Source organism: Equus asinus, chromosome 8 (assembly GCF_041296235.1).
Source record: "Equus asinus isolate D_3611 breed Donkey chromosome 8, EquAss-T2T_v2, whole genome shotgun sequence".
NCBI classification, from domain to species: domain Eukaryota; kingdom Metazoa; phylum Chordata; class Mammalia; order Perissodactyla; family Equidae; genus Equus; species Equus asinus.
In genome coordinates this window covers 25,749,311-25,773,825 of record NC_091797.1, presented here as the reverse complement: position 1 = coordinate 25,773,825, position 24,515 = coordinate 25,749,311, and the positions used below count along the sequence as shown (strand labels likewise).

Here is a 24,515-nt window from a genome sequence, read left to right as displayed (position 1 = left end):
ACCTAGCCACCTCCTGACTCTTTAGGGGTTCACTGATCAGATGAGCCCAGATGGGAACAGTGATCAGGGCATTGGTGGGGTTGTCCCTCAGGCCCTCCCCAGCTCACTCCTGCCTGCAGGGGACACCCGGCGCTGGGAAGGGTATGACTGGGTAAGTGAGAAGGTCATTGGAGTAAGAGACCTACAGAGGTTGCAGCGGGAGATCTGACTGTGTGGGTAGTTAAGGCGTCGCCCCCGCCCCCCCCCCCCACTACCCCCCATCTATCCCAGGCTCACAGGAGACCTGCATCTTAGCCTCTAGGAGCTCACAGTCTCAATAAGAGGAGAAAAGACACTCTCTTATAATAATAATAACAACTCATGTATAGTGCATACCTACTCTGTGCTAAGTCCTTCCCTAAAGGCAGGGTTTTCATTTAATCTTTACAACTGCCCCATGGATATGCTTTTTAGACAAATGAAGAAACTGAGGCCCCAGAAAGTTTCTCACTCACTCCAGATAACGTGGTAAATGGCAGAGCCAGGGTTTGAACCCAAGCTCTTGACCACTCTGCCTTGAAGGGGCCTGAGACCAAGCAGAAACCAGCCCAGAAGCAAGTGAGAGAGTGAGGTCGTACTATGGGAAGCCAGCAGTCTTCCTGGAGGAAGCGGCCCCTGAGGGGAACATCAAGGCCCCTGGCAGGTCCTGGCGTGAGCAGACAGGACTCCTCAGGACACTCTCTCCTCCGCTCTCCCAATACACCCGCCTCTCTCCAAGGTGCGCAGGGAGAGCCCGGCCCTGGAAAGAGGCGGGCACCTGGGTAAGACACATGGGGGATTAGTGGCCCCTCACATGGCACTTCTGTGGCCCATTGTAAAACACTTTACACGTGTCCCCTCAATCAGTCCTCACAACAATCCTGTGGGACAAAGACTTTCATTGTCCTCCCATTTTGCAGAGGAGGAGACTGGGGCACTGAGATGCTAAGTGCCTTTTCCAAGCTCACACATGTAGTAAGTAGCAGACCCAGGAATCCTTCCAGGGGTCTGCTTTAGTCAGTGTGTTTAATTGCTATATTGGACTTCCTTAAGTGTGCGTGTGTGTGTGTGTGGGGGGGAGCACCTGTGTGTGGCCCTGGGCGTGGAGACAGGTGAGTGGCCTGGGCCTCTGCTGGCTGGGCACACCCCTGGGGAGGGCAGTGAGCTGCCTGCCCTCTCCCTATAGACGAAAAAGTTGAGCCCTACAATCTAATGGTTCTGTTTGCCGATGTTCTGAGTGGCTGTGTGATGAGCAAGTTCCCTCTCTGCCTCAGCATGCTTTATCCCGTGGAGATGGGGTAACACCAGGTGATGGGGGTGTTGGGAGGGTTGCAGGTCCTTGAAAAATGGTAGCTGTTAATTTTTTCCAACCACCCTGCAGACCTCCTCCACCTCTTGCAGTACACATACTTTCTCTGCCTCCCAAAGGTTTGGGACTGGCTGCTTGGCCAGCCTGGGCTGGGTCTCTAGACCCCAGGGAGCCGGGCGCAGGACAGGGCCCATCACTCAGCACCAAGCCGCCCCCAGCTCTGCCTGCTGCTCGCGGCTCCATCCATCACCTTTAATTTTATTTGAGCAGGAAATAGGTCCTGGTGGTGCCCGTTTATGAGCGAACACAGTTTTATTGCTTTCTCTATGAAGATAACGGCCACTGCACAGGCCCCCTGCCAGCCTCCGCTCCCCTCCCCGGACTCACCAGGCTAATTCACTCCTTTTTGATACCTGGAATCACCGACTCTGCCTCCCTCCCCGCTCTCCGTGAGCTAGGGACCCACAGAGTCACCCACCGCAGGATCCCATAGCATAATTGCTGTCTCTGGCCTGTCCTGATTGTCCCCTTGCCAAAGGCTGGCACTGGGGGCTTCTCTGACCCTCACCCAGCACAAGTGGGAGCAGGAACTTTCTTCTGGAGTTCTGGAGCTTTCTTGGGTTGATCAAGGGAGTAGCCTGTGGAGAAACTTCATAGTGTGAATTAGGGGTGGGGAGAAGGAAGCAGGGTGTCTCAGGCAGGGTCCTGGCAGAAAACACACCCAGCTGGGAATTGGAAGAGATTTTAATGGAGAGGCCACTTACAGAGGCTGGGCAGCTTAAGGGGCCAGTAAGGCATGTAAAGTACCAAGGAGCACAGCAGTGGGAAGCTTTAGCATCCCTAGACCTGCGTGGAGCAGGAAAGGGGCTATGGGGCCCCCAGGAGAGCTGGAGGTCATGGTGACAGAGAGGCGACTCAGCAGCTGTGGCCACAGAGAGGCAAAGCCAACTGCCAGAACCTCAGAATCAAGGCAGGAAGGGAGCAAGGGAGAAATACCCCAGCCTCTCTCCTTCCGCCCTCCTACTTTCTTCCTGTGCCTCCCATTGGCCAAATGCAGGAGAGGGCAGGGAGCCCAGGTGATGCTGTCCCCAGGGCAGCCTTCTGGGTGCAGAGAAGGGCAGAGGAATGAGCAACCAGAGAAAGAATTGTTTCCCACAGTAAGAGGGCACTGAGTGAGGTCTGTGTCAGGAGCCAGGGATGCCAATGAGACCTTAGGGGTGTGTGAGTGTATGTGTGTTGTGCTGAAGGGGTGTCCCCTCACCACGGGGCTGAAGAGGTCAGCTCAGTGGCTCAAAAAGTGGTGCTAAGGGAAGTCAGAGCCACCTCTTCGCCCGGGGTGTGGCATCAGGAAGGCTTTTGGAGAGAGGTGACATCGAGGCCAGGCCTGAAAGAACAGGCAGATGGAGAGGGGGGAGGGAGGGTCCTCCAGGGAGGGAGGACATGCAGGCAACCCCTTGGAGACGGGCCAGGCCTCAGAGCTACACAATGTCCCAGGGAAGCCAGCCGAGCCCTCAAATTCGGACCCCTCTCATGCAGAATTTGGGACTCCAGCTTGCGCAGAGAGGGCAGGAGCAGATGAGTCCAGGAAGGCAGGTTTTCAAAGGAGATGCCTCGTGTCAACAAGATTCTCTGTAAACCTGAAGGCTGGAGAGGCTTCAGAGAGCCGGCTGCCGCCTGAGGGCCCTCCAACAGGCTGGTTTACCCACAAACAGCTGATCTGCTCGCTACAAATCATTCCGGTCTCATTAGCTGCACCCCCTCCTGGTCTCTACCTGTTTTGTTAGCTTAGTTCTAATTATATGAGAGTCATAAAATGCTTTTAAAATAGCCCATAACTCACAATTCTTGGAAACTCTGACAGGTGCCTCCCTTGAGTAATGTTGAGCCAGGAGCTTTCACAGCAGGCCGGGGTTGCCAAAGGGAGATAGAGGCCTGCGCGTGGCCCCGGAGGACTTCTGGCTGAGGTGGTGTCCTCAGCTCCAGCCACAGCCTCAGGGAAAGAGTGCCTTTTCGAGAAACTGGGGTGGGGCAGCAGCAGGGCTTCCATTGTGACCGTAGTTTGAAGGCCTACTATGCACCAGGCGCTACACGCGCTTTTTTTCCTAATCCTCACACCGTAGACCTGGGAAGTCATATTGTTCCCATTTTACAGATGAAGAGACTGAGACCTGGGGAGATCTGCCTAAGGTCCCATAGCAGATTGAGGGCAGAATCAGGATTTGAACTTGAGTCTGTCTAGTTCCGACCCTCAGCTCCTTCTGCTATGTCATGATGTGAGGCTCTACCCCTCACCCCCACCCCAAGCTGATGCCTTCAGTTCGGCCCCTGCCTTTGACCCTCTTTCTACTACTTTGAGGAAGACCTGTGACTCCCTCTCTGAACCCCAGCTTCCTGGTCTGTACCACGGGGGCCCAGTAGTCCTCCCTGGCTGCTGTGGTTGCCAGGGTGCAGGAGCTAATGGATTCATGAGCAGCTCTCCACAGCCCTGAGTGCCCGCGTCCACGTGGAAGGGCGGCTGTTAGCTTGATTACAGACGCCGCTGCAGTTTCCAGGAGGGGAGGTGTTTAATTGGGGGTTTTATTTCCAGCACCAGGGTCTGACTTAATGAAATATCCCTGGGCCTCCTGGCATGAGGCCGGCTGCCTCCTAGTGTTGACAAGAGCAGAGCCAAGCCCCTGGCTGTGATTTACCAGCAGCTTCTGGGCCAGATAAAGCTGGGCTGATATGCAGGACTGTGCCCAGACCCACCCCACCTGCAGCAAAGATGGGTGTCTGGGGACCACAGGCCCAGCCAGGAACCAGCCCTGGCTTTTAATATTGGCTGCTAATGAAGATAATTGGCAGACACACTCACATAGGCTCCCTGAGCTTTTCAGGCACACAGTGATCCCTCGACACTAGGGCAGTAACACACACGTCTGTGCACACACCTCCCCCACCCCTCAGCCTCGCAGCTGATCCTAAACAGAGGGCCTTGGAACGGTGCAGGCTGCCAGGGGTCTGTACTGGCAAGAGGACCTGCTGGGAGGACACTAAATGTTAGCAAATCCAGGCCCAGAAGAAGGGCAGAGGAGAAATTGTACGTGGCCATTGTTGACTGTTAGCAGCAAATTTGGCTTCTGACGTTTAGCCTCTGGAGGCAAAGAGCTGGAGGTTTGAATCCTGACTTTGCTACTTCCTGGCTGGATGATCTTGGGCAAGTCACTTGGCCTCTCAGAGGCTCAGTTTCTTCATCTGTAAAATGGGATTAACCTTGCCTACCTTGTAAAGTGGTTGTGATGTTCAAAGGTGTCAGGCATACAGCAGGTGTTCAAAAACAGATTCTGAATGTACAGCCTGCAGAGAGGTGTGTAAGGGGTATGTAGGGAGGGAACCAGCAATTGTGAGTGCCTACTGTATGCCAGGCCCTGTGCCAGCTGTGGCAAGTGGGTATTATTCGAGTCATACACCTGCTGGCTGAGTCCTGGGTAAATGGGCAGTTCGAACGTTTGTGCCACATTGCCTTGTCCTCTCCCTTCCTGGGCCCGTCTGCCTCCTCTTTTCTGTCAGCTTCCTCTCATCAAAACAGACTCCCAGAAAAGGTTCTGGCATCAGTCTCACTCCCCATGGAGTCAGCCCAGATCCCCATTATTGCTCTGGGGTTATCTACCGCTGGAGACTGGTTTGGCCTCATATCAGACCCCTGCTGAAGAATTCCAGGCATACACACAGCAGATAAAAGGGGCATCCGGGGGCCTGAGATGAGCCCCTCAGGTTGCTAAAATCAGACCATGTCACCATCCAAGGTGGGGGGGGGGGGTTGTCTGCACTGCAAGACATGCCAATAGTTGAGAGGAAGGTGATAGGAGAGAAAGGGTTTTTTTTATTACAGCTTGCTAGCAAGGGGGAAGATGGCCAACTGCTGTCCAAAAAAACCATCTTACAGAACAAAGACTACAGGCCAGTTTTATATATGGGGCTGGTCTCTGGGTCGGGGAGGCATCTGATCTCCATGGGGGCAGACATCTGGTCTTAGTTCCTGGTAGTCTTTCGTTTTACTGGATATGCATCAGAGACCAGAGCAATGCCCTGTACCCTGATCTTTCAGTTGTCATTGATGATGCCTATTAGCATAGACTCTGCCCAGGGGTCATCACATTCCTAAGGAACTCAAAAGAACAAAGTTGTCAACTTATAGCAGCTGGGAGGGGCCGTAAAATCTACAGAGCATGTCTGGGTTAGTTAATCAGAGGTCATTCAAAGTTACAATATGGTTTCTTTTCTACAGTATGGCTTCCCTTATGTCAACCTTGTGTTGAGCCGGTATCAACCACATGCCTCTCCTTCTCTCTCTTTGTCCTTTGCCTGATTTCGTTCATAAATGCATCAGGGAGCTACTGGGATGCGGCTCTTCTCACTGCCGGAAGTCCTGCCATTACATTTTCAGGTTTTTGCTTCTCTACAAGATAAAGTCTCTTAAAATGCAGTTTCTTCTAGAAGCAGTGATGCTTTGAGCTGACTTACCCCACTGTATTACCAGACAGTTTTGTCTCCTGAAGAGGGACCAAGTTCGGGTTTGTTTCTGAAAGGGAGGCAGAGAAAGGAGCAGAGCTGGGTCAGAGTTAAGGAAGGGCAAAGGTCCCACCACAGGCCCTGCAGGTGCCTGACAGTGTGGGAAGAGGGCTGTCACCAGATCTTGAAGTAAAGTCCTCCCTGCATGTGACAACAGTGGTCAATGGATAGTTAGTGAGCTGTAAAACAGAGCCCCATGGCAGATGGCTGCGTCTCTCCTGCGCTCTTACTGGGTAAGCCTTGGGGCTAGCAATGCTGTCACACACACATGTTAATGAGCCTCTCCCCAGCAAGGTTCTTACTGCTACCTCTCCACCTAGAAACTTCTGACCAGCCACTGCCAACTAGAGCCTCATGGCTTCTCCATTCTCTCTTCCTCCCTCACACTGTGTCTTCCTCCCGCAGCTGGGGAAGCTGGTCTTTAAAATCTTTTAATCTTTTAGAATTATAAAATCTTTTACAATTCATCCTTGGTTCCAGTTTCTCTCCTTGATCCCGCTGTGCTAAATCTCCCTCCCTTTTTGTCCCAGGTTTCCTGACCCTGGCGTCAGACTTACATTCTCCTGCAGAGAGGTAATGAGGCATTTCCTCTCAGATGCAAGTAGGCCCCTTATCCCATCTTGTGGCCTCACAGCAAACCTGGAGCCACAAGTCATGCACGTCTCGGGGAAGGTGGACAGTGAGGCATGGCAGGAGGACTGCCTGGTGCCCAGATGCCCAGAGCTGATGTGAATGGGCACAGGGAGACTTCCCACCCCCGGGGCTGCTGTGTCTGTGTTTGATCTCTCTTGGTTTGCATTTATGCTCTTCCTTTCTGACCAATTTTTTGTTTTTCTCTCTGTGAGAGTCTTGATTCCCTGAAGCTAGGGACTGTATCTCCTTCTTTCTTCAGACTAGAGCTCTCTGGGGACAGGGGCTGGATCCTTGCCCCCTCTCAGACTGAGAGGTCTCCAAGTGCAGTCTCCATCTCCAACTACTTGGAGCTACTTGAAGGGAGGAGCTGGGTCTTCCTCCCTTTTGAATGGGGGGTCTCCAAAGTCTGTGTCTCTACCTTCGACTTTTAAATCACTTGTGTCTCCTTCATCAGGTTAGGACTTCTTAAGGGCGGGGCTGTGTCTGCCCTCAGACTGGGGCTCCCTGAGGGCTGAGCTGTGTCTCCACTCAGACTGGGGCTCCCTGAGGGCAGGGCTATGTCCCTTCCTTTCTCTCAGGAGCTCTATGCTACTTTGTTCTCAGAGTCTGCTCTGCTGGAGGAGTATTGGAGGGAGGTGGGTGCTGAGTCCTGAGAATCAGAAGTTGCAGGGGTGGCTGTGGGGTTATTAGAACCACTGCTGCTCCATGCCAGAACATGTCAGTAGTGTGATTTGAGGCTTCAGGCAGGGACATGGAAATGGGCTAGAGTGGTCTCATCTCAAAGGCATGGATTCATCAAACTGCATCCCAGGGTGGCCGAGAGGGAAGGCTGAGGGTGTGGCTGGGTGGCCTTCACCTTTGTGACCCCTTCTTGTCCCTAGATCAAACAGGCATATGGCAGAGGAGGAAGGGTATGTGTGTTTGTGTGTGTGTATGTGTGTATAGAGGGGAAGAGGTGTTGCTAACTCCGAGGGGTCACTTCTAGGGGAGCAGGCGTGACCCCCAGGGTGGAGAGGAATGAGGGGCGTGTGGTGTTGGCTCGAGGCTCAGCTCCTGCGTCTCTCCACCCCAGTGCTGCAGGGACACGTGTACCGGTTCTGCACAGCTGATGGCCTCTGGCTGCATGTGGACAACTCCAGCCTACCCTGGAGGAACCTGTCTGAATGTGATGACTCCAAGGGAGGGGAGAGAGTGAGTTGAAGATGGGGGCTTTGAGCAGCGGGGGGGTTGCAGGGTCCCATCTTCATTGGAACAGGGACCCTGGGCATCTGGTGGGCTGGTCTGTCCATCTTGTCTGTTCCCCTGCCTCTGGGGGCTTTGCACACCATGCTTTCTGGACAAAGGTGGTATGTCTTCACCTTTCTGGCCTTGGAACAGAGCTCTAGAAATCCCAGGACCATTGCTATGGGTTATTCTTTTTCTTGTGTTCCGGGGTCCCCAGTGGGGCCTGACTTGGGGCCCCAGCTCCGTTGCCATCCCATGGGGAAGAAGGATGTGGGCTGCCCCACGTACACTGTATCCCCCGTGTGCACACAGAGCTTCCCGGAGAAGCAGCTCCTCTCCCTTTACTTCATCTACACGGTGGGCTATGCGCTTTCCTTCTCCGCTCTGGTCATCGCCTCTGCCATCCTCCTCGGCTTCAGGTAAGGGGGCCCGGGGCGTGGGAGGGGGCTGCTTCGTCCTAACTCCCTGCTGTGTTCCCAAATGGAGGAGGGGGACCCCAAACCGAGGCAACAGTGCTGCAGGTTCTTCTCTTAAGAGATCTCCAGAGAGCCCATACCAGAGATTATGAGGTCGGAAACACAGGATACAAGACTGTATACTTAGTCTAATCTCTACTATGTGGATGCGTGCATATCATACTGCAAAAAGGGAAAAACAAACACCACACACACACAAAGCACACACCCCAAACCTTACCAGTGGATGGTAGGATTAGGAGAAATCCTCTCCGGTGAGCAGTGTAACTTAAATAACCAGAAGGTCAGTATGATTTTAGACGAGATCTCAGGGGTTTAGAGATTCTGCTCTCTATAGAGCTTGTCAGCCCCCATGGAAAAGTTCTTCCCTGCATCTAACCTAGACTGGCCATTCCTTCCAGAGTACCAGGTTCTTCCTACTCCCTCTGCACTTGGTGGACGAGGCCCAGGGGGGCCGGATTCAAGGATGCGAATGCAGGACACCAGCCAGCAGGAACAGGAGAGGCAGCATTCCTCCTGTCCCCATGGCACCTGGCGCACACAGTCAGTGCTGGCCACACAGTTAATGCTCAATAAATGCATTCACTCAATGAATACTCTCCCCTTATATTATGAAGTATTTCAGAGATCCAAAAATACACTGGCTGATACTATGAGCACCTGTGCACACACCATCCAGCCCAAGGACTGAAGCCTACCACACAGTTATGTTTCCTGGGCTAACCCTTCCTGCTCCCCCCAACCAGAGGGAACCCCTGCGGGGGCCGCTTATAATTCCCACACATCTTTCTGTACTTTTACCACATTTGTAAGTATCTGCAAAAATATATAGCATAAGTTTTGCAAATTTTTCATGGCATGTTGTACATCTTCTGCAATGTTATTTTTGGCCCAACATTACATTTTTGTGAAATTCAGTCACGTTGATACAGGTGTTTCTGTTTCATTTGTTTAACTGTCACTCTACTCCATTGTATGATATATCACAGTTTATTTGTTAAGCTTTTAATAGACATTTGAGGTCTTTCTTTTTTGAATTATTAACCTTACTACAATGAATGTTCTTACCTATGACCCCTTGTGCATTTCCCCAGGGGCGAATAACCTCCTAGCGGAATCACCTAGTCTGAATACCCCGTGCTTTTGCAAATTTATTAGGTGTTGAGTTGCTCTCCAAAGTGGTCATACCAGTTTCCTCTGTCACCAGTAATAAATTAGAGTTCCCTTCGCTTAACATCCTCAGCAATATTTAGTATTTTCAGATCTAACTGTTAACTAATGTGAAGTGTGTGAAATATCTCATTATGATTATAATTTGCATATATTGATTCCTAGAGAGATTAAGCTTTTTTTTTTTTATGTTTTGTTCTGTGACTTGCTTGTTCACATCCTTTGCTTGCTTTTTATTTGGCTCTTTCTTTGTTATTTTAGGCATTCATTATATACTCTGGATACTAATCCAGGATATATCCTCTCTTAGTCTGTAGGGTTTTTTTCACTCACTTTATGGTGACTTTTATCCACAGAAGGCCTTAATTTTAGTGGAATCAAATATATTAATTTATGTGTTTTTATTGATAAAATTCATCAATAAATATTTTCAACTGATAAAAATTAATTTTATCAATTGAAAAGAAATTTATCAATTTTCTTTTCCAAAGACCAAATTTCTTTACAGTCTTGTTTAAGAACTTTTTCTTTAATCTAGGGTCATCAGTTTTGCTCATTCCTCGTGGTTCTTTGATGCACCTGGAATTTATTTTCGTCTATGGTGAAAAGAAAAAGTTTAATTTCGTTTTTCATGTATACATATAGTTAATTGCTTCAGGGCCATTTACTGATAGCCTGTCCTTTCCTCCTCAGTTTGCAGAGCCAACACTGCCATGCAGCAAGGGTCATCTATGCCTGGGTTGGTTTCTGTCCTCTATATTCTTGCCTATTGGTCTATTTATCTGTCCCTTTGCCAATACATGGTGCCTTAACTACTATAGCTTTATTTAAAATCTTGGTTCTTTTATGGCAGGCCCATTTGGGTTCTTTAGGAGTGTCTGGACTATTCTTGGCCCTTGGCTCTGCTTTATAAGTTTTAAAAGTTGCATGACAAACAGCAACAACAACACTGCTGGAATTTTTGTGATAGCCATATTCAGTGTGTCAATCGATGTGGGGAGAGCTGACACCGTTAAGCTAGTTTTCCTATACATGAGTGTGGTGTGTCTTCCCTTAATTTGTCTTCTCTAATGAGCGTAAGCAAATTTCATGGTATTCTCCATGGAGATCTTGCCTATCTTCTGTTAAACTTATTTCTAGGTAGCCAATTAAAAATATTATAAATGAATTTTTAAATTTACTTTTTAATTGTTTATTGCTGATGTGTATGTATACATCAACAACCTTGCTGAACTCTCTTATTAATTCTAATAATTTGTGTGTGTCACTTCTCTTGGATTTTCTAAGAAGATAATCCATCGTCCACAAATGATAATTTTGTTTATTTCCAATTCTTATACATTTGTTTCTTGCCTTATTACAGTGGCTAGGATCTATAGTACAATGTTGAATGGAATGATGATAGCTTCTTAAGGCTAGATGATCCTTATTTTGTTCCTAATTTTAAAGGGAATGCTTTTAAAGTTTCTCAGTTAAGAATGCTGTTTGAGGGGGCCAGCCCCAGGCTGAATGGTGAAGTTCACATGCTCTGCTTTGGTGGCCCAGGGTTCACCAGTTCAGATCTTGGATGCAGACCTACTCACCACTCATCAAGCCATGCTGTGGCAGTGTCCCACATAGAAGAACTAGAATGGCTTACAATTAGGATATACAACTATGTAGTGGGGCTTTGGGGAGAGAAAAAAAAAGAAGAGGAAGATTGGCAGCAGATGTTAACTCAGGGCCAGTCTTTCTCACCAAAAAAAAGGAAAAAAGAGAGCTTATAAGTCAACCATTAAAAAAAAAAAAGAATGATGTTTGCTCCCAGTTTGGGTAGATAGCGTTTATTAGGTTAAAAAATGTCCTTGTATTTCCAGTTTCCTATGCCTTTTTACATGAGAGGATATTGAGATTGTATCCAATACTTCTTGAATTCCTACGGTGTGCTTAGCCCCAGTCTGCCTCTGTAAGGCAGCCCAGAGGCACACAAGACGTGGGCCCTGTCATCAAGAAGCAAAGCAAAGTCTCCACTGGGGAAAGTGGTCTTCACCCATAAACCACTTGGGTTACACATGACTTTGTAGAAAAGAAGATGCCTTAGAGAGAAGGATAGAGTGTGGATGGAGGATGGGGCGGGTGTGGCAGTGACTGCACAGCTGAAGGCTTCATGGAGAGGCAGAACTTGAGTTGGACCTGGAGGATTTTCAAGGTTATAAGGAAGAAGGGCATTCTCAGAGGAGGGAAGACAGGAGCACAGTCCCAGAGCCAGAAACACGCCCAAGGTGTGTGTTAGCTTGAGAGCCGGGGTTTGCGATGCAGAACTATTGGCCATCTTGCCAGGGAAGGGCCCTGCTTTCTCCCACAGACACCTGCACTGCACCCGGAACTACATCCACCTGAACCTGTTTGCATCCTTCATCCTCCGAGCACTGTCCGTCTTCATCAAGGATGCGGTCCTCAAGTGGATGTACAACACGGCCCCCCAGCAGCACCAGTGGGATGGGCTCCTCTCCTACCAGGTGTGTGTGTGTCTAGGACGGGCTGGAGGAGGGATGGGTGGTCAGTGAAGGCCAGCCTCCCCCACCCCACCCAGGCCTGGCACAAAGAAAAGCAAGAACTGCCCAGGCCTGGTCCTCAGGGAGCCTCCAGTCTGATGAGAGAGACAGTCTACCCTGGGGAAACATGCAGTCTGATGGGAGAGGCACTCCACCCTGGGGAGCCCCCAGTCTGATGGTAGAAGCAGTCCACTATGAGGAGCTCCAGTCTGATGGGAGAGGCAGTCTACCCTGGGGAACCCCTAGTCTAAGGAGGGAGACACTGCTCCTGCCCTTAGGGAGTTGTCAGCCTGACACAGAGGAGTGGTATTTGGAGACAGACCTGGGTTTGAATCCCAGCTCTGTCCCTTAGTAGCTGTCTAGTTTTGGGCAAGTCATTTAACTTCTCTGAGCCTCAGTTTTCTCACCTGTATGGGATAATATTAGTTTCTTCTACCCAGGATAGTGAGGATTCAATGAGCTAAAGCGGGTCAAGTTCTTAGCACTAGCCCTGGCCAGAAGGTGTTAGCTCTCTCATTCTGCATTCACCAAGGCAGGATAGCAGCTGGGGCAGGAGGGGGGGGAGGTCAAAAGAGGCAGGGGGCAGAGCTCTTGTCCCCTGGGACCTTTCCTCTGCCCCCAGAACTCTCTGGGCTGCCGCCTGGTGTTCCTGCTCATGCAGTACTGCGTAGCGGCCAATTACTACTGGCTCCTGGTGGAGGGTGTGTACCTGTACACGCTGCTGGCCTTCTCAGCCTTCTCTGAGCAGCGCATCTTCAGGCTCTATCTGAGCATAGGCTGGGGTAAGGTCTGTCATTCATCTCCCCCTCCCCCTCCTCCACCTGTGGCATGGGGGGCAGTGGGAGACCATGACCCCTCTTTGAACTGCTGCCATCACTCTATCCCCAAGAGGCCAACTTGTTACTCAGAACCACCTGCTTGGCCAAGGGGCAGGCCCACTGAATAACTCCCTCCTGGGCTCAGGACTCACTTATGATGGGTCTGTCAAGGCACTGCAGGGGGTTATGATTACCCTCCCCCCTTTGTACAACCCTTTGTCCTTAATGGAAGCAGAGGCCCCCCCCCCACCCTATCTGGCCAAAAACACCACACACACCACTGGCAGTCATGGAACTGTCCTCAAATACCCCTTTGGGAATACAGCCCCACACTCAGTCCTGGACAGCCCAGGCCCTGAGGGCAATAGAGTGTCCTGGGCCTCAGAGTGGGGGTCCCTGGGAGTGAGGGGCTGAGGGGCTATGGCTCTGTCACATCATGGTGAAGAGGAGGGCTCAGAGGAGAGCCGAGTAAGGCAGAGTGGGTCCGCCGGAAGCCAGCTGAGGAAAAGGTGGACCGAGGATGTGCCTGGAGCCCAGCTGGAAATGTTCTAGCCAAAAAAGGTTGCCGAGAACCATTGTGTCTTTTTTTTTGCTGGAACATTTCTGGTTGTGCTTCTGCCTCTCGCCATGTGGGATTCCGAGGAGAACAGGGGTGGGATGGGGCAGAGGCTGGGACGCCCACCAGCAGCAGCCACCTCCCCACCCCACTAGCGGGAAACAAGTACCACAGTGCTTACTCTGGAGGGGCCCTCAGGCACCCACCTGGGACGGAGCCGGAGAACAGGCCCTGCCCTCTGGTCCTCCCTAATCTGCCGGTGTCCCTGCCACACACCACAGGACCCTGCCCTCCACCTTGAGCTTGCCATTCATTCATTGATTCCTCTCATTCCCTGGTTCGCCTGCCTCAGGCTGCTCTGACCACTGCTGCCCCTTGACCTCCCAGGACTTCTCGCTTCAGTCATAGCCACGATCTTCCCTCGATGTCCCCCTCCCATACTGGCTCCTGCCTCTGAGCCTTTACAAGGCTGTTCCCGGTCCAGGTTGCCCAGCAGGCCCTGGCTGTCTGCTCTCGTGGGCCCTCTCAGCCTCCCTGCCCGCTGTCCTTGCACTTCATTCATTTTTGCTGGTGTTCCTCGGCCACTTGGTTCTGTATAGCCCCATTGTAGAAGAGTAGCTCTAAAGGGACCTTAAATGTGATCTGTGTCTTAGGGCAGGGCAGGGCCTTACAGGCAGAGCAGGCACTGGAACCAGCCCTCCTGACTCCTAGGCTCTGCTGCCATCGTGCAAAATTCTCTGGCCTGCATTGCATCTCTTTGGTCCCCTGAGGGCCCAGCTGAGTAAGCTCAGGCTCCTACACAGGTGGACCTGGCCTCTGCACACAGCTCCCTGCTTTCACCATTCCGCTTCCTCCCCCCGGGTCTAGCCCCTCCCTGCTTGGCCTTCCTTCCCTCCCAGGCCTCTTCATCCTGCTAGGGCAATCAAACAGGCAGTGGGCAGCTGGAGAGCCCTACAGCTAACTAGGGGTGGGGGCAAGGTTAGACCATCAAGGGGAGTTCTGGGAAGGCTGTCCTCAGGCTGGGGGACTGTGTCTGTCCATTCTGGGAAATAGCATCAGCACTGTTAGTGCCTGTCACCATGGCGACCCGAGGGCAGGAACAATCAAAGGGAGGGTGTGATGTGTGCAGAGGAGCGGGGGTGGTTGGTGGAGGGTTAGTGGGGATGTATGGTGCCCTGGAGGTCTCTGAGTAGGAAATGGGGGAGGTGCCAGTCCTTTTCCACCACGTCATGCCCCAGCTCAGGGCTCAGAGTCTGAGGGGGCACGAGGCAGGACCTGTGGGACCTCCCTTCCCAATCAGAACATCCTCTTGAGGAACTGGGGTGGGGAGATACAGAGAGAGACAGAGGGACAAAGTCCGAAGGACAGAGAGAGAGATTCACAGAGAGCCAAGAGCTCTGTTGTGATACCAGGAGGCCTAGCCCAAGTTGGGATGCTTGAGAAACAACTTTTAGCTTCTTGTGCAAGCAGAAGAATTAAAACCTAGGACTCCAACACAGTTGGGGGAGTCCCCAAAAGGCACGTCAGCTTCTGCTGTAGTCTGTGGGTGGCTGGTTGCCCCCATAAGCCACCACAAGGAGGCTGCACAGGAGGGAGGCAAGTGATGGACAAGGGTATCATTACTTCTTGGAGCCAGTTCTGTGTGTCTTAATTCGAGCTTTTTTCTCCAGCCTGTCTTGTTAATTTTCTAAATGAGAGAAAGATGAAGCCAGCAGGGAGTGTGTAATGTTTGCATGTGGCAGAGCTGTGCCTGCATTTTTAAAAAGGCTTTGTTAAGAAGATGCTGGTGATTGAATGAAGTCACCAGGTCTGGCTGATAACGTGAGTGAGCTCCCTAATCCTGGAATGGGGTCTCAGAGAGAAAGGACAGCAAGTGGCTGGGGAAGCCCAAGAAGGAGGTTTCTGTACATGTATGGCTCAGGAAATTGGCGCTGTCTTTCCTGGAGAGCTTCACGTCTCTCATTGATATATTGACTCACTCGTCATTCATTCATTCATTCATTCCGTTCTCACTGAGCATCTTCTGTGTGGCAGGCTCTGTGCTATGTGCTAGGGCCTTTGGAGGCCATTTGTCCCTTGTCCAGTCTCACGAAGGCCTGTTACTAAAGCATGATGGATGCTGAGAGGTCTGGTTTGTGTAAAAATAAATGGCCAAGGAGAGATCGATCTGATGAAGAATTCTGGTCAGCTCTGAGCTTCTCTGCTTCCTCCACCGCTTCCTCCATCCCCCAGCCAGACCTTCGAGCTGCTCAGTAGCTGCTGTTGAGTGGACATCCCTGTGTTGAGGATATGGATGCTGGAGACAGGAAGGGTATGAAGTGGGTTCTGCCCTGGAAATGAGCCCCTTCCTGGGGGAGACACCCCAAAACCATCCATGCATATGCATGGACGCCCCCCCCCCCGACACACACACACATCTGTGTCCATGCACCTTAGGATGCACACCCTTACCTATCTCAGGCACCCACATCTCCAACCCTGAGAAAGACGTTGATAGACACAGGCATGGACAGAGCTGGTGCAGAAAGCCGTTGAGGGTGGTTGGCGTGGGTGTGTGCCCTGCATTCTAGTCCCACGTGTACCCTCCTAAGCTCCTGATCCATTTCCATCTGTCATGTGAGGACGGACAATCTAATTTTAAGTCGGCAAACACATGTCGAGTTCTTAAGGTGAGCTGAGCACTGAGGCTCTGAAGATGAATGAGGCTGTACCCTCAAGGAACTGGAAACCTGTTGTATTAGTTACCTATTGCTGTGTAACAAATGACCCCACAACTGAGCTGCTTAAAGCAACAATTATTATCTCTCAGTCTCTATGGTCAGGAATCTGGTTAGCTGTGTGCCTCTGGCTCAGAATCTCTAGCAGAGATGCAGTCAAGCTGTTGGCCAGGGTTGCTGTCATCTCAAGGCTTAGCTGGGGTTGGAGAATCCACTTCCAAAAACACTCAGATTAAGAGTGAGTGATCAGATTGAGAGAGAGCCCAAAACCAGGCTTTTATAACCTTTTAAGACAGTCTTTTATAACCTAATCTCAGGAGTGACATGCCATCTCTTCTGCCATCCATTATCAGTCACACAGACCAATCCTGATACAATATGGAGTACACCAGGGTGTGACCAGGAGGTCAGGATAGTTGGGGACCATACTAGAAACTGCCTAATACATCAATCAAGTCTCAGCCAAGTGGAAAGTGGTGTTGTAGCTGTTGTTATTGTGGGCCACCGTGCACAGTTGGTTGGGCTGTTGGCATCAAGGATAGAGCTCCTATCTCTACTCCAGGCTTCTGCACAGCCACCTGCAGGTGCATGTGGGGAGGGAACAGATGACTAGAGGGGCTTCCAGTGCCTGAAGGAGTTGACTGAGATGGGCATGTGGGCTCAGGTGGGGGAGTGGGAGGGAGAAGGGCATCAGAGTTGGCCTGTTCCCACCTCATCCAGCATGTCTCCCCTACTCCATGGCCCTGTCCCTCTGCTACTTGGGTGTTTGAATCCTTGTGTCTCAACCACGGCCCTGGCAGCAAGCCCTGACAGTATGTTTGGCCCATGGGAGGGGGCAAACTGCTGAGGGTGTAACACAGCCACAATGTGGTAGGGCCTCTCTCTAAGGAATTGTCAGGGGAGTTGGGTGTGGGGGAGGGTTGGTTCCTGCCACCTCTGTTCTCCCAGGCACCCAGACCAGCCTAGTTCCTTACCTGCTAGAAAGTGTGGTTTGGGGCCAGGCAAGGAGAAGGACTGGAGGTGGGAGAGGCCCAGGGTAAGGAGAGGCCTCTGGGTATGTATGGTGGTGGCTCTGGCCTGCCAGCCCCTCTGCCCTCTCTCTCTTTCCCTCTCTCCTCTTAGGTGTTCCCCTGCTGTTTGTTATCCCCTGGGGCATTGTCAAGTACCTCTATGAGGATGAAGGGTGAGTGTGCTGCTTCAAAGGGTGGGTGTGCTGAGGTCCCCATCCTCAAACCCCATGGGGTTCTCTGGCTCTAGGGGCATGCGGCTCTACCTGTTGGGACGATAAACTGAGGGACGAGGAGCTTAAGTTATGAGTTTAGTTCTCTTCTACACCCTCCCTTCCTCTCCCTGGGATTGTGTGATGACAAATGGTGCTCGGTCTGTGGGGTACGTGGGGACCCTCTGCAGGTTTTTCTGTAATAACTGTCAGTGAAATATTTCTGTTATTTTGTGTATGATGCTGAGTACATACATGACCACTTTCATAGGTTCATGAAGGGGACGTGCATATCTGTGTGTGACTGTGTATTTAGGACTGTGTGTGTGTGTGTCTGTGCGCGCGCGTGTGTGGCTTGAAGGGCTCTTCATGGGTCTGTGGGATTGGTTGTCGGGTAGCCCCTGGTGGTGGTGCTTGTGTGGCTGTGTGTGTCACTTTGCACGCCCATGTATACTGTGTGCTCCTGTGCCTGCACTGTGGGCTGGGGTCTCTGTGTGTCCAATGGGGTGCCTGTGTGTGTCTCTCTCCCCTCTCTAGCTGCTGGACCAGGAACTCAAACATGAATTACTGGCTCATTATCCGGCTGCCCATTCTCTTTGCCATTGGAGTGAGTGACGGTGTGGGGGTGGGAGTGGGAGTTATGGTGGGCCTGGGGTGGTGCCAGGGGAAGGAGTGGGGGAGAGTAGGTGTCTTGAGAGGGCCTCCAGCCACCTGCCAATCTGCCCTGCAGGTGAACTTCCTCATCTTTGTCCGGGTCATCTGCATTGTGGTGTCCAAACTGAAAGCTAATCTTATGTGCAAGACGGACATCAAGTGCAGGTGATGTAACTGGGCTGCTTTTGCTGGGCACCCTCGGCCCTTCTTTCCAGCAGAGACAGAGATCCTGGGGTGCTGAGCTTGAAACCCCGTGTGGCCTTCTTCTCCCACCCAGCCTGGCCTCGGGCCCCAAGCCTGCCCTCACCTCTGTACCTGGACAGCTCCGGGGCTTCTGAGGGGACTTGACCTCTATTTCCTCCCTTCCAAGCAGCCTGTCCCAGGGTATTTGGGTGGAATGCTGTCCGTGACCCAGAGGCCAGGACTTCGTGGGGGCTGGGGACACAGAAAGGGGAGAAGAATCCATGGGATGGGTTCAGAATGATGTCTCTCCCTCACCCCCCAGACTTGCCAAGTCCACACTGACACTCATCCCGCTGCTGGGGACCCATGAGATCATCTTTGCCTTCGTGATAGACGAGCATGCCCGGGGGACGCTGCGCTTCATCAAGCTGTTCACAGAGCTCTCCTTCACCTCCTTCCAGGTGACTGTACAGCCTTCACTTGTGAAGTCCCGGGGAGGGTTAGGGCAGAGACCAGCCTGCACCATGCAGATGCGCTGCCTGAGGCCTGGGGGCAAAGTGGCTCTCGCCCAAGGTTACGTAGTTGCAGCAGAGCCAGAGCTAGAAGCCCTGGGTGTCCTGACGTCCAGGCCAATCTTCTCTATAAGCATATTGGACAAGAAGTCTTACCGGATGTAGCTGTGGGCACCCAGCCTGGCATCACATCTGCCATCTATTGGGCTGCTCCTGGGTGGCAGGCACCCTGCCAGGTGCCTTACACACATCGTGCATTTAATCCTCACAGAATTGCAGGTGTGCAGGATTATCCCAATTTTACAGAGGAGGAAACTGAGGCTCAGAGATGTTAAAACAAGATTTGCCAAGTCACGTAGTTTCCAAAGCCAAGACTTCATCCTCCCCACTAGTGTTAGATGATGCTGAGGGGGTGTGAGTGTCATTGGGGATGTAGAAATATAAGAAACTGGTCCAGCCCCTCAGGAGGCTTGTGGGATGGCCATGAGCATCTTAGCCCACGCATGTGCACTTACACACATGTGCACACACTCATACACAGATCACGGTTCTGGAGCATTGGGTCTGTTGAGTGAACAAATGGGGCTGGGGCAGGGAAAATGCCCCCCAGTCAGAGGCAGTGTACTTTCTCGAGTCAGGCCTCCTCAAGGAGAGGGTGGTTGAAGAGCTTCCATGGTATCTGAGCGAAGGGCTTGTTCCTCCAGAAGGAAAGGGGAAGGAACCCAGCAGCCCCATCTCTTGGTCTGCCTGGGCTGCCCAATCTGAGGAGGGGGATGTTGGGGCTGGAGGCCCAAGGAGCTTCAGGCTAGGCCCTGCCTGCAGGACACCTCCTTCCCACTTCCTCCCTGATGATGTGACTCTTGTTTCCAGGGCCTGATGGTGGCCATCTTGTACTGCTTTGTCAACAACGAGGTAAGGCCGGAGGAGGGACATGGGGACCCTTGTGGGCTGCTGCCATTGGCTGGTCTGGAGCTGTGCAATGGGGACTCCCATCAGTCTTTTCAGCTGAAACCCCCTCCTCAGCCAATGAGGCACTAGAGTTGAGGAGGCCTCTTGTCCATGTATTCTGTTTTCTGCACGTGGGTCTCTCTCTCATACACACACGCACACACACACGCATGCACACACATGTAGGTGTACCCCAATGCTATGTGACCTTGCGGAAGACCTAGCCTCGTGTTAGGGGAGCCTTGAGTGAACAAGTGGAGCTGACTGTTTTACGGTGACTCAACACAGCCATACCCAAGTCACATACTTGGGGCTTTAATAATCACTATCTTATTTAATTGTCACTGTCTTCCCCCAAAAAGTCCCTGCTAAAATTCTGCTTTCAATATTCCCATTTGTCACACACAAGAACATTGAAGATCAGAGAAAGTAAGGAACATGCCCCAGGTTTGATCTGGAAATAGTGGCAGGGCTAGAATTCAAATTAATTCTGACTGAAAGAGGAAAGCACCCCACTCTTTGTGTATGCAGGCCAGACCCTGGTCCGCTGTGGGAAAGGGGATGAGTCCCTCGGGGGCTTTCCGGTTACTCGAGTGGGAGAAGGGGGTTCTTGCCGACCCCCACACCATCTCCTGCAGACTCTGCAGGACCACAGCCCTCCCCTCTCTGAGATTGTCAGCTCGCAGGAGGAGGGGGGTGTCTGTCTGTGGGTGCCTAGGGAAGGCCCTGTGCTCCAAGGTACCCGCTCTGCCTGGAGCAGACTGGAGCAACCCCAAGCCATCAAACTGCTTGTCACGAATGCCACAGCACCTTCCCCCACAATTCCAGCACCCTCTCCCCGCAATTTCTTCTAGAGGGGAGAGCAAATAATAGTTGTAGACGCTGCAGCAGGGCCGTCTGGGGAATTATCTGCAAGAGGATTAACCCCCAGCAGGGAAGAGAGTACAACCCCCACCCCACAGTCTGGGGCAAAGCGGAGGACTCTGTTAACTCCATTCTGGCCCAGGTGAGGGTTTACATCAGTGGGGCTGGGGCTCAGGTGACCCAAGGACACTGCTCCTCAAAGACTCAGTGCTCTTTGTGTGGCTTATGTGTCACTGAGTCTGGGATCCTGGAGCTCACAGATCTTAAGAATCAGCACATTAATACAAATTTTACTTTTGCTATAGGTGTTGGGGACATGGTGGGGAGCAGAGGATGGGGACCTGGGTATTTCAGGGAGCTGTGAGAGGCTCAAAGAAGCAGTGTGATGTAGCAGGAAAGATGCAAGGATGTGGGCTCTGGCCTCAGATCTCTGCTCCCATCAAGGCCCATCACTTAACGAGCTGTGTGACTTTGGGCAAGTCACATACCTCCTCCAAACCTCAGTCTCCTCATCTGCAAAATGGAGGTAATAATGCTCAGAGCATGTGGACTTCAGATCTCTAGAAGGGAGGGAACAACATCTTCTGAGTGCTTACTGTATATAGGGTGCTCAAGTGTTTTATCAGATCCAATCCTGTGTAGTCCCAGGATGTTATCCCCACTTTACAGATGAGGAAATTAAGGCTCAGGAAGGTGAAGTGAATAGTCCCAGTTCAACAGCTAGAAGGTGGTAGAGCTAGTAGTTGGGGAGCGAGTCCCTGCTAATACCTCAGGGCTGCTGGGTTGGGAAATCGAGGCAGTGCCAGGCAAAGGGTGGCCTATAAATGGGTTCTGGCTGTTCTCCTGGGCAGGTCTCAGAGGCCGGCCAGGCTCAGTGGGGCTGGGCCAGGGAAGGAGGGAAGGTGCCTGTAGAGGCTGCTTCCAGGGGCCTCATCCTACAGGCCCTTGATCCGTGGGAGGCAGAGGGACGTTCCAGCCCCGGTTCTCCGCCACATCTGAGTCCTCATAAAGGACTTCCTGAGGAACTGAAGCACATGCTGAGCGACGAGGAACCACAAGCTCTGTGGAGTGGCATTCGTTTCAGGAGTGGTTCTCAGCCAGAGGGGAGAAGTGCTGCCTGACCCTAAGCTGTGCTGCTTTATTTTCCAGGGGACGGGGGCAGGGTAGCAGATATCCCAGTGTGCACTGAGGAGCAGAGGCCACTGAGGAGGCAATGAGGCTCGCTTCTGCACCTTCTCAGCTTCTCAGACCCTCCAGTCCCCTGTTTCCCACTTCTCCCTCTTTCCCCAAAGCCATTCTGGCAGCACACGCTCACCGCACACACCCCTCTTTGCACGCATGTGTGAGTGGCTTCCCCACCACTTCTGTGGAGAGTCTCCCCTGGACCCTGGCTCAGTCTCTTCTCCTGATTCCGTTCCTCAAAGCCCAGTCACTCATCACCTCCTGCCTCACCTGCCCCCAGGAACACCACGCTTTGTGAGGAGGGAGGGATGCACACACTCCCTGCTCTGCCCTTGGCGAAGAACTTGACCCTGAATCACCAGATCCCCAGCTGGCTTCCCCATTCTGGCTCTCCCAAGCTCCTGCCATGGGGTCCAGGAGACCCCACTCAGAGGGCCCGCAGAGCCTGTCTTGTTTTACTGCACAGCCCAGTTCCTTTAAACCCTCCCAGAGATGCCTCGTGCCCTGGCTCTTCCAGGCACAAGGACAGACATGTCATCATCCCTGGGCCACAGAAACACACATAACTCCTGGGCTAAGGCCTCTGTCCACAAGAGCTGTTCTACAGACCCAGGGTTGCCATGGCAATGCCAGGTACTTGTGACCCGAGGAGAAAAGATGACCTGGACATTGGTCCTGCATGGCTGCCAAGGCCCGCACCAGCTGCTGGTGGGTGGGGACTGGGCACGGGGAGGGGAGGCCGGCAGGTGGTTTTGCTGTGGCTGTGTCTTCTCACCATGGCTCTTGATCAGGAGCCTGAGTGCTGGTCCCAGTTCTGCCACCGCCCAGCTGTGTGACCAGAGGCCATCAATTTGCCTCTCTCCCCAAGCATAAATGGAGGTGAATGAGCTTTACCAGTTCATCCCAAATCCCAGAGCCTGGCATGGTGCCTGGCCAGAGAGGGCGTTGGAGGGAGGAATGATGGTAATCTTAGTGTGTGAGGAAGTGCACTGACCTCATGCTAGGATGGGGGTCCAGGATGCATGTTATCGCCTTTGTCGTTTCCTTGGAATAACTCAGTAGGAACTCAGTGTCAGATGCTCACCTAGTTACTCATTCATTCATTTGGCTTGTTTAAAAAACACTGTTGAGTACCTGCTGGATGCTGGGCACTGAGCTAGGAAGATGTGGTCCCAGCCCTCATGGCCCTCCTGCTGAGTGGGGAGGAGATGTGGCCAGAAAAAAGCATGACCTATAGAGTCACTGAAGGCAGGGTGCCAGTGGTTAGGAGACCGGCTCTGAGTCAGCCCAGATCTAGGTTCAAATCCTGGCTGAGACCAGGGGAAATACTTAAAGACTCTGCATCTAGTTTCCTCACCTTTAAGTGAGGAGTAATAACCAGAGCTGCTTTACAGGGTTGCTCTGAAGGTCACTGAAATAATCTATAGAAAATGGGAAAATGCTGGGCATATAATAAGGACCCAATAAATGATGGTTTCTAATGACAATTGTCGTATGGGGCACAGTGGAGGTTCAGAAAAAGTGCCGAAGGAGACGGGGGCAGAAGGGGACACCAGTGTCAGCACTCTGAGAAGTCCTGGCCTGTCTGATTTCCTGCTAGTATCCATGAAACCTCTTCAGTCCCTGTGGCTTCCCATGGATGTGCCTCAGTTTACCATCTTTCTCCCCCCTCCGCCCAGGTAAGGGCTTTGGGACAAGATTGGCCTTCTTGCTGCTGCACCAGGAGAGGCCACCATGAGCCTTGGGTGTCCCTACCCCAGCTATTAGCACACCCAGCACACATGCTTGGCCAGGCAGCGAGCTGGCACAGAGCAGGGTGGCCATAGTGGGTGTCTGCTCAGCCTCCCTCCTGCACCCAATCCTGGGCTCCGTGACACTGTCCAGGATACTGGGGCCATCCTGGCAGGCAGGCTTGGGCCATCTTAGCTCCACTGGGTGCAGAAGAAGTTCTTTTAAGGGGTAGCATGTGGCCATGCCAGGCATCTTCCTGGGCTTAGCTAGATGGATAGCAGCCCTTGCAGGAGAAGAGGGGTGTTTGCACAGGCACTGATGGGGGCATTGGCAGTGAGCTGCTTACCTACAGCTGCTGGCAGCTGGCCTCCTGGCCTGGGGCCTGAGACATTCCAGCATGGGGGTGCCTGGGGGCAAGGATAGGAGACATCAGAGAAGCTCTGGAAGGCAAACTTATGGGAACATCCCCCAGAAGAGCCTCCAGACCCCTCCAGGCTAGATATGTAGGTCCCAGCAGCCCCCTCTGGGGGACCAGAATCACAGGCCATCAGAAGGAGCCACAGCATTGCCATGAGCCATCAGGTGATTGGGGCTCTGCAGTGTTACTTGGATTTGTATCTTTCTGCCCCAACAACCTGGTCCCCAAGCATCAGCCCTCTTGAGAAGGCTTTTCCTGATGGGGAGGCCTGAGCTCAGCACAGCAGGGATTCTGGTTGACTGACCTCACCTGGGCTGCAGCCCCCATGGGTCAGGACTAGTTTCTAGGTGGGATTAGTTGGAATTCAGCCTGAGAAGCCCTTGTCCACGGCCCCCTCCTCACTGCTGCTGTCAGTCTCAGCCTTATTCCCTCCTGTCCTCATCCTCCTCACAAGGCGCTGGGGCCAGAAGCCCTCGAGCAGTTTAGAAGAGTCTGGTGTAGGCAGCATGAGGTTTAGGGCTGGGCCGTCCCTCTTCTCAGTCATCCAGGCTGAAATCTGGGAGAGCGTGCTCTAAAGTCAGGTCCTCCCTCCTTCTCCTCTCTCCCATGTCCCTTCTTCCCGAATCTCTCTGTCCCTCTTGTTCTCTTCCGTTAAATAATCCTGTGATGGATTGTAAAAGGTACTTAGCTGAGTCACAGAGTTTAGAGATGAAAGAGGCCAATTAGATCATCAATCCCATCTCTCTCCTGAGGGGAGGCGGAAAATAGGAGACAACAATAAACAATTTTATTGGGATA

The 24,515-nt window shown here is 52.3% G+C and overlaps 1 protein-coding gene across 2 annotated transcripts in view; it reads left to right on the top strand.

The window, feature by feature from the left end:
- GLP1R (glucagon like peptide 1 receptor) overlaps positions 1–24,515 on the top strand; it is a 44,622-nt gene that overhangs the window by 9,196 nt on the left and 10,911 nt on the right. For both annotated transcript variants that reach the window (XM_070514984.1, XM_014831016.3), the window contains exons 4-12: positions 7,584–7,702; positions 8,048–8,154; positions 11,726–11,879; positions 12,538–12,697; positions 17,129–17,189; positions 17,763–17,832; positions 17,956–18,044; positions 18,385–18,523; positions 19,445–19,486. In XM_070514984.1, the coding sequence (XP_070371085.1) occupies positions 7,584–7,702; positions 8,048–8,154; positions 11,726–11,879; positions 12,538–12,697; positions 17,129–17,189; positions 17,763–17,832; positions 17,956–18,044; positions 18,385–18,523; positions 19,445–19,486 (941 nt within the window). The remainder of the gene's footprint in view (positions 1–7,583; positions 7,703–8,047; positions 8,155–11,725; positions 11,880–12,537; positions 12,698–17,128; positions 17,190–17,762; positions 17,833–17,955; positions 18,045–18,384; positions 18,524–19,444; positions 19,487–24,515) is intronic.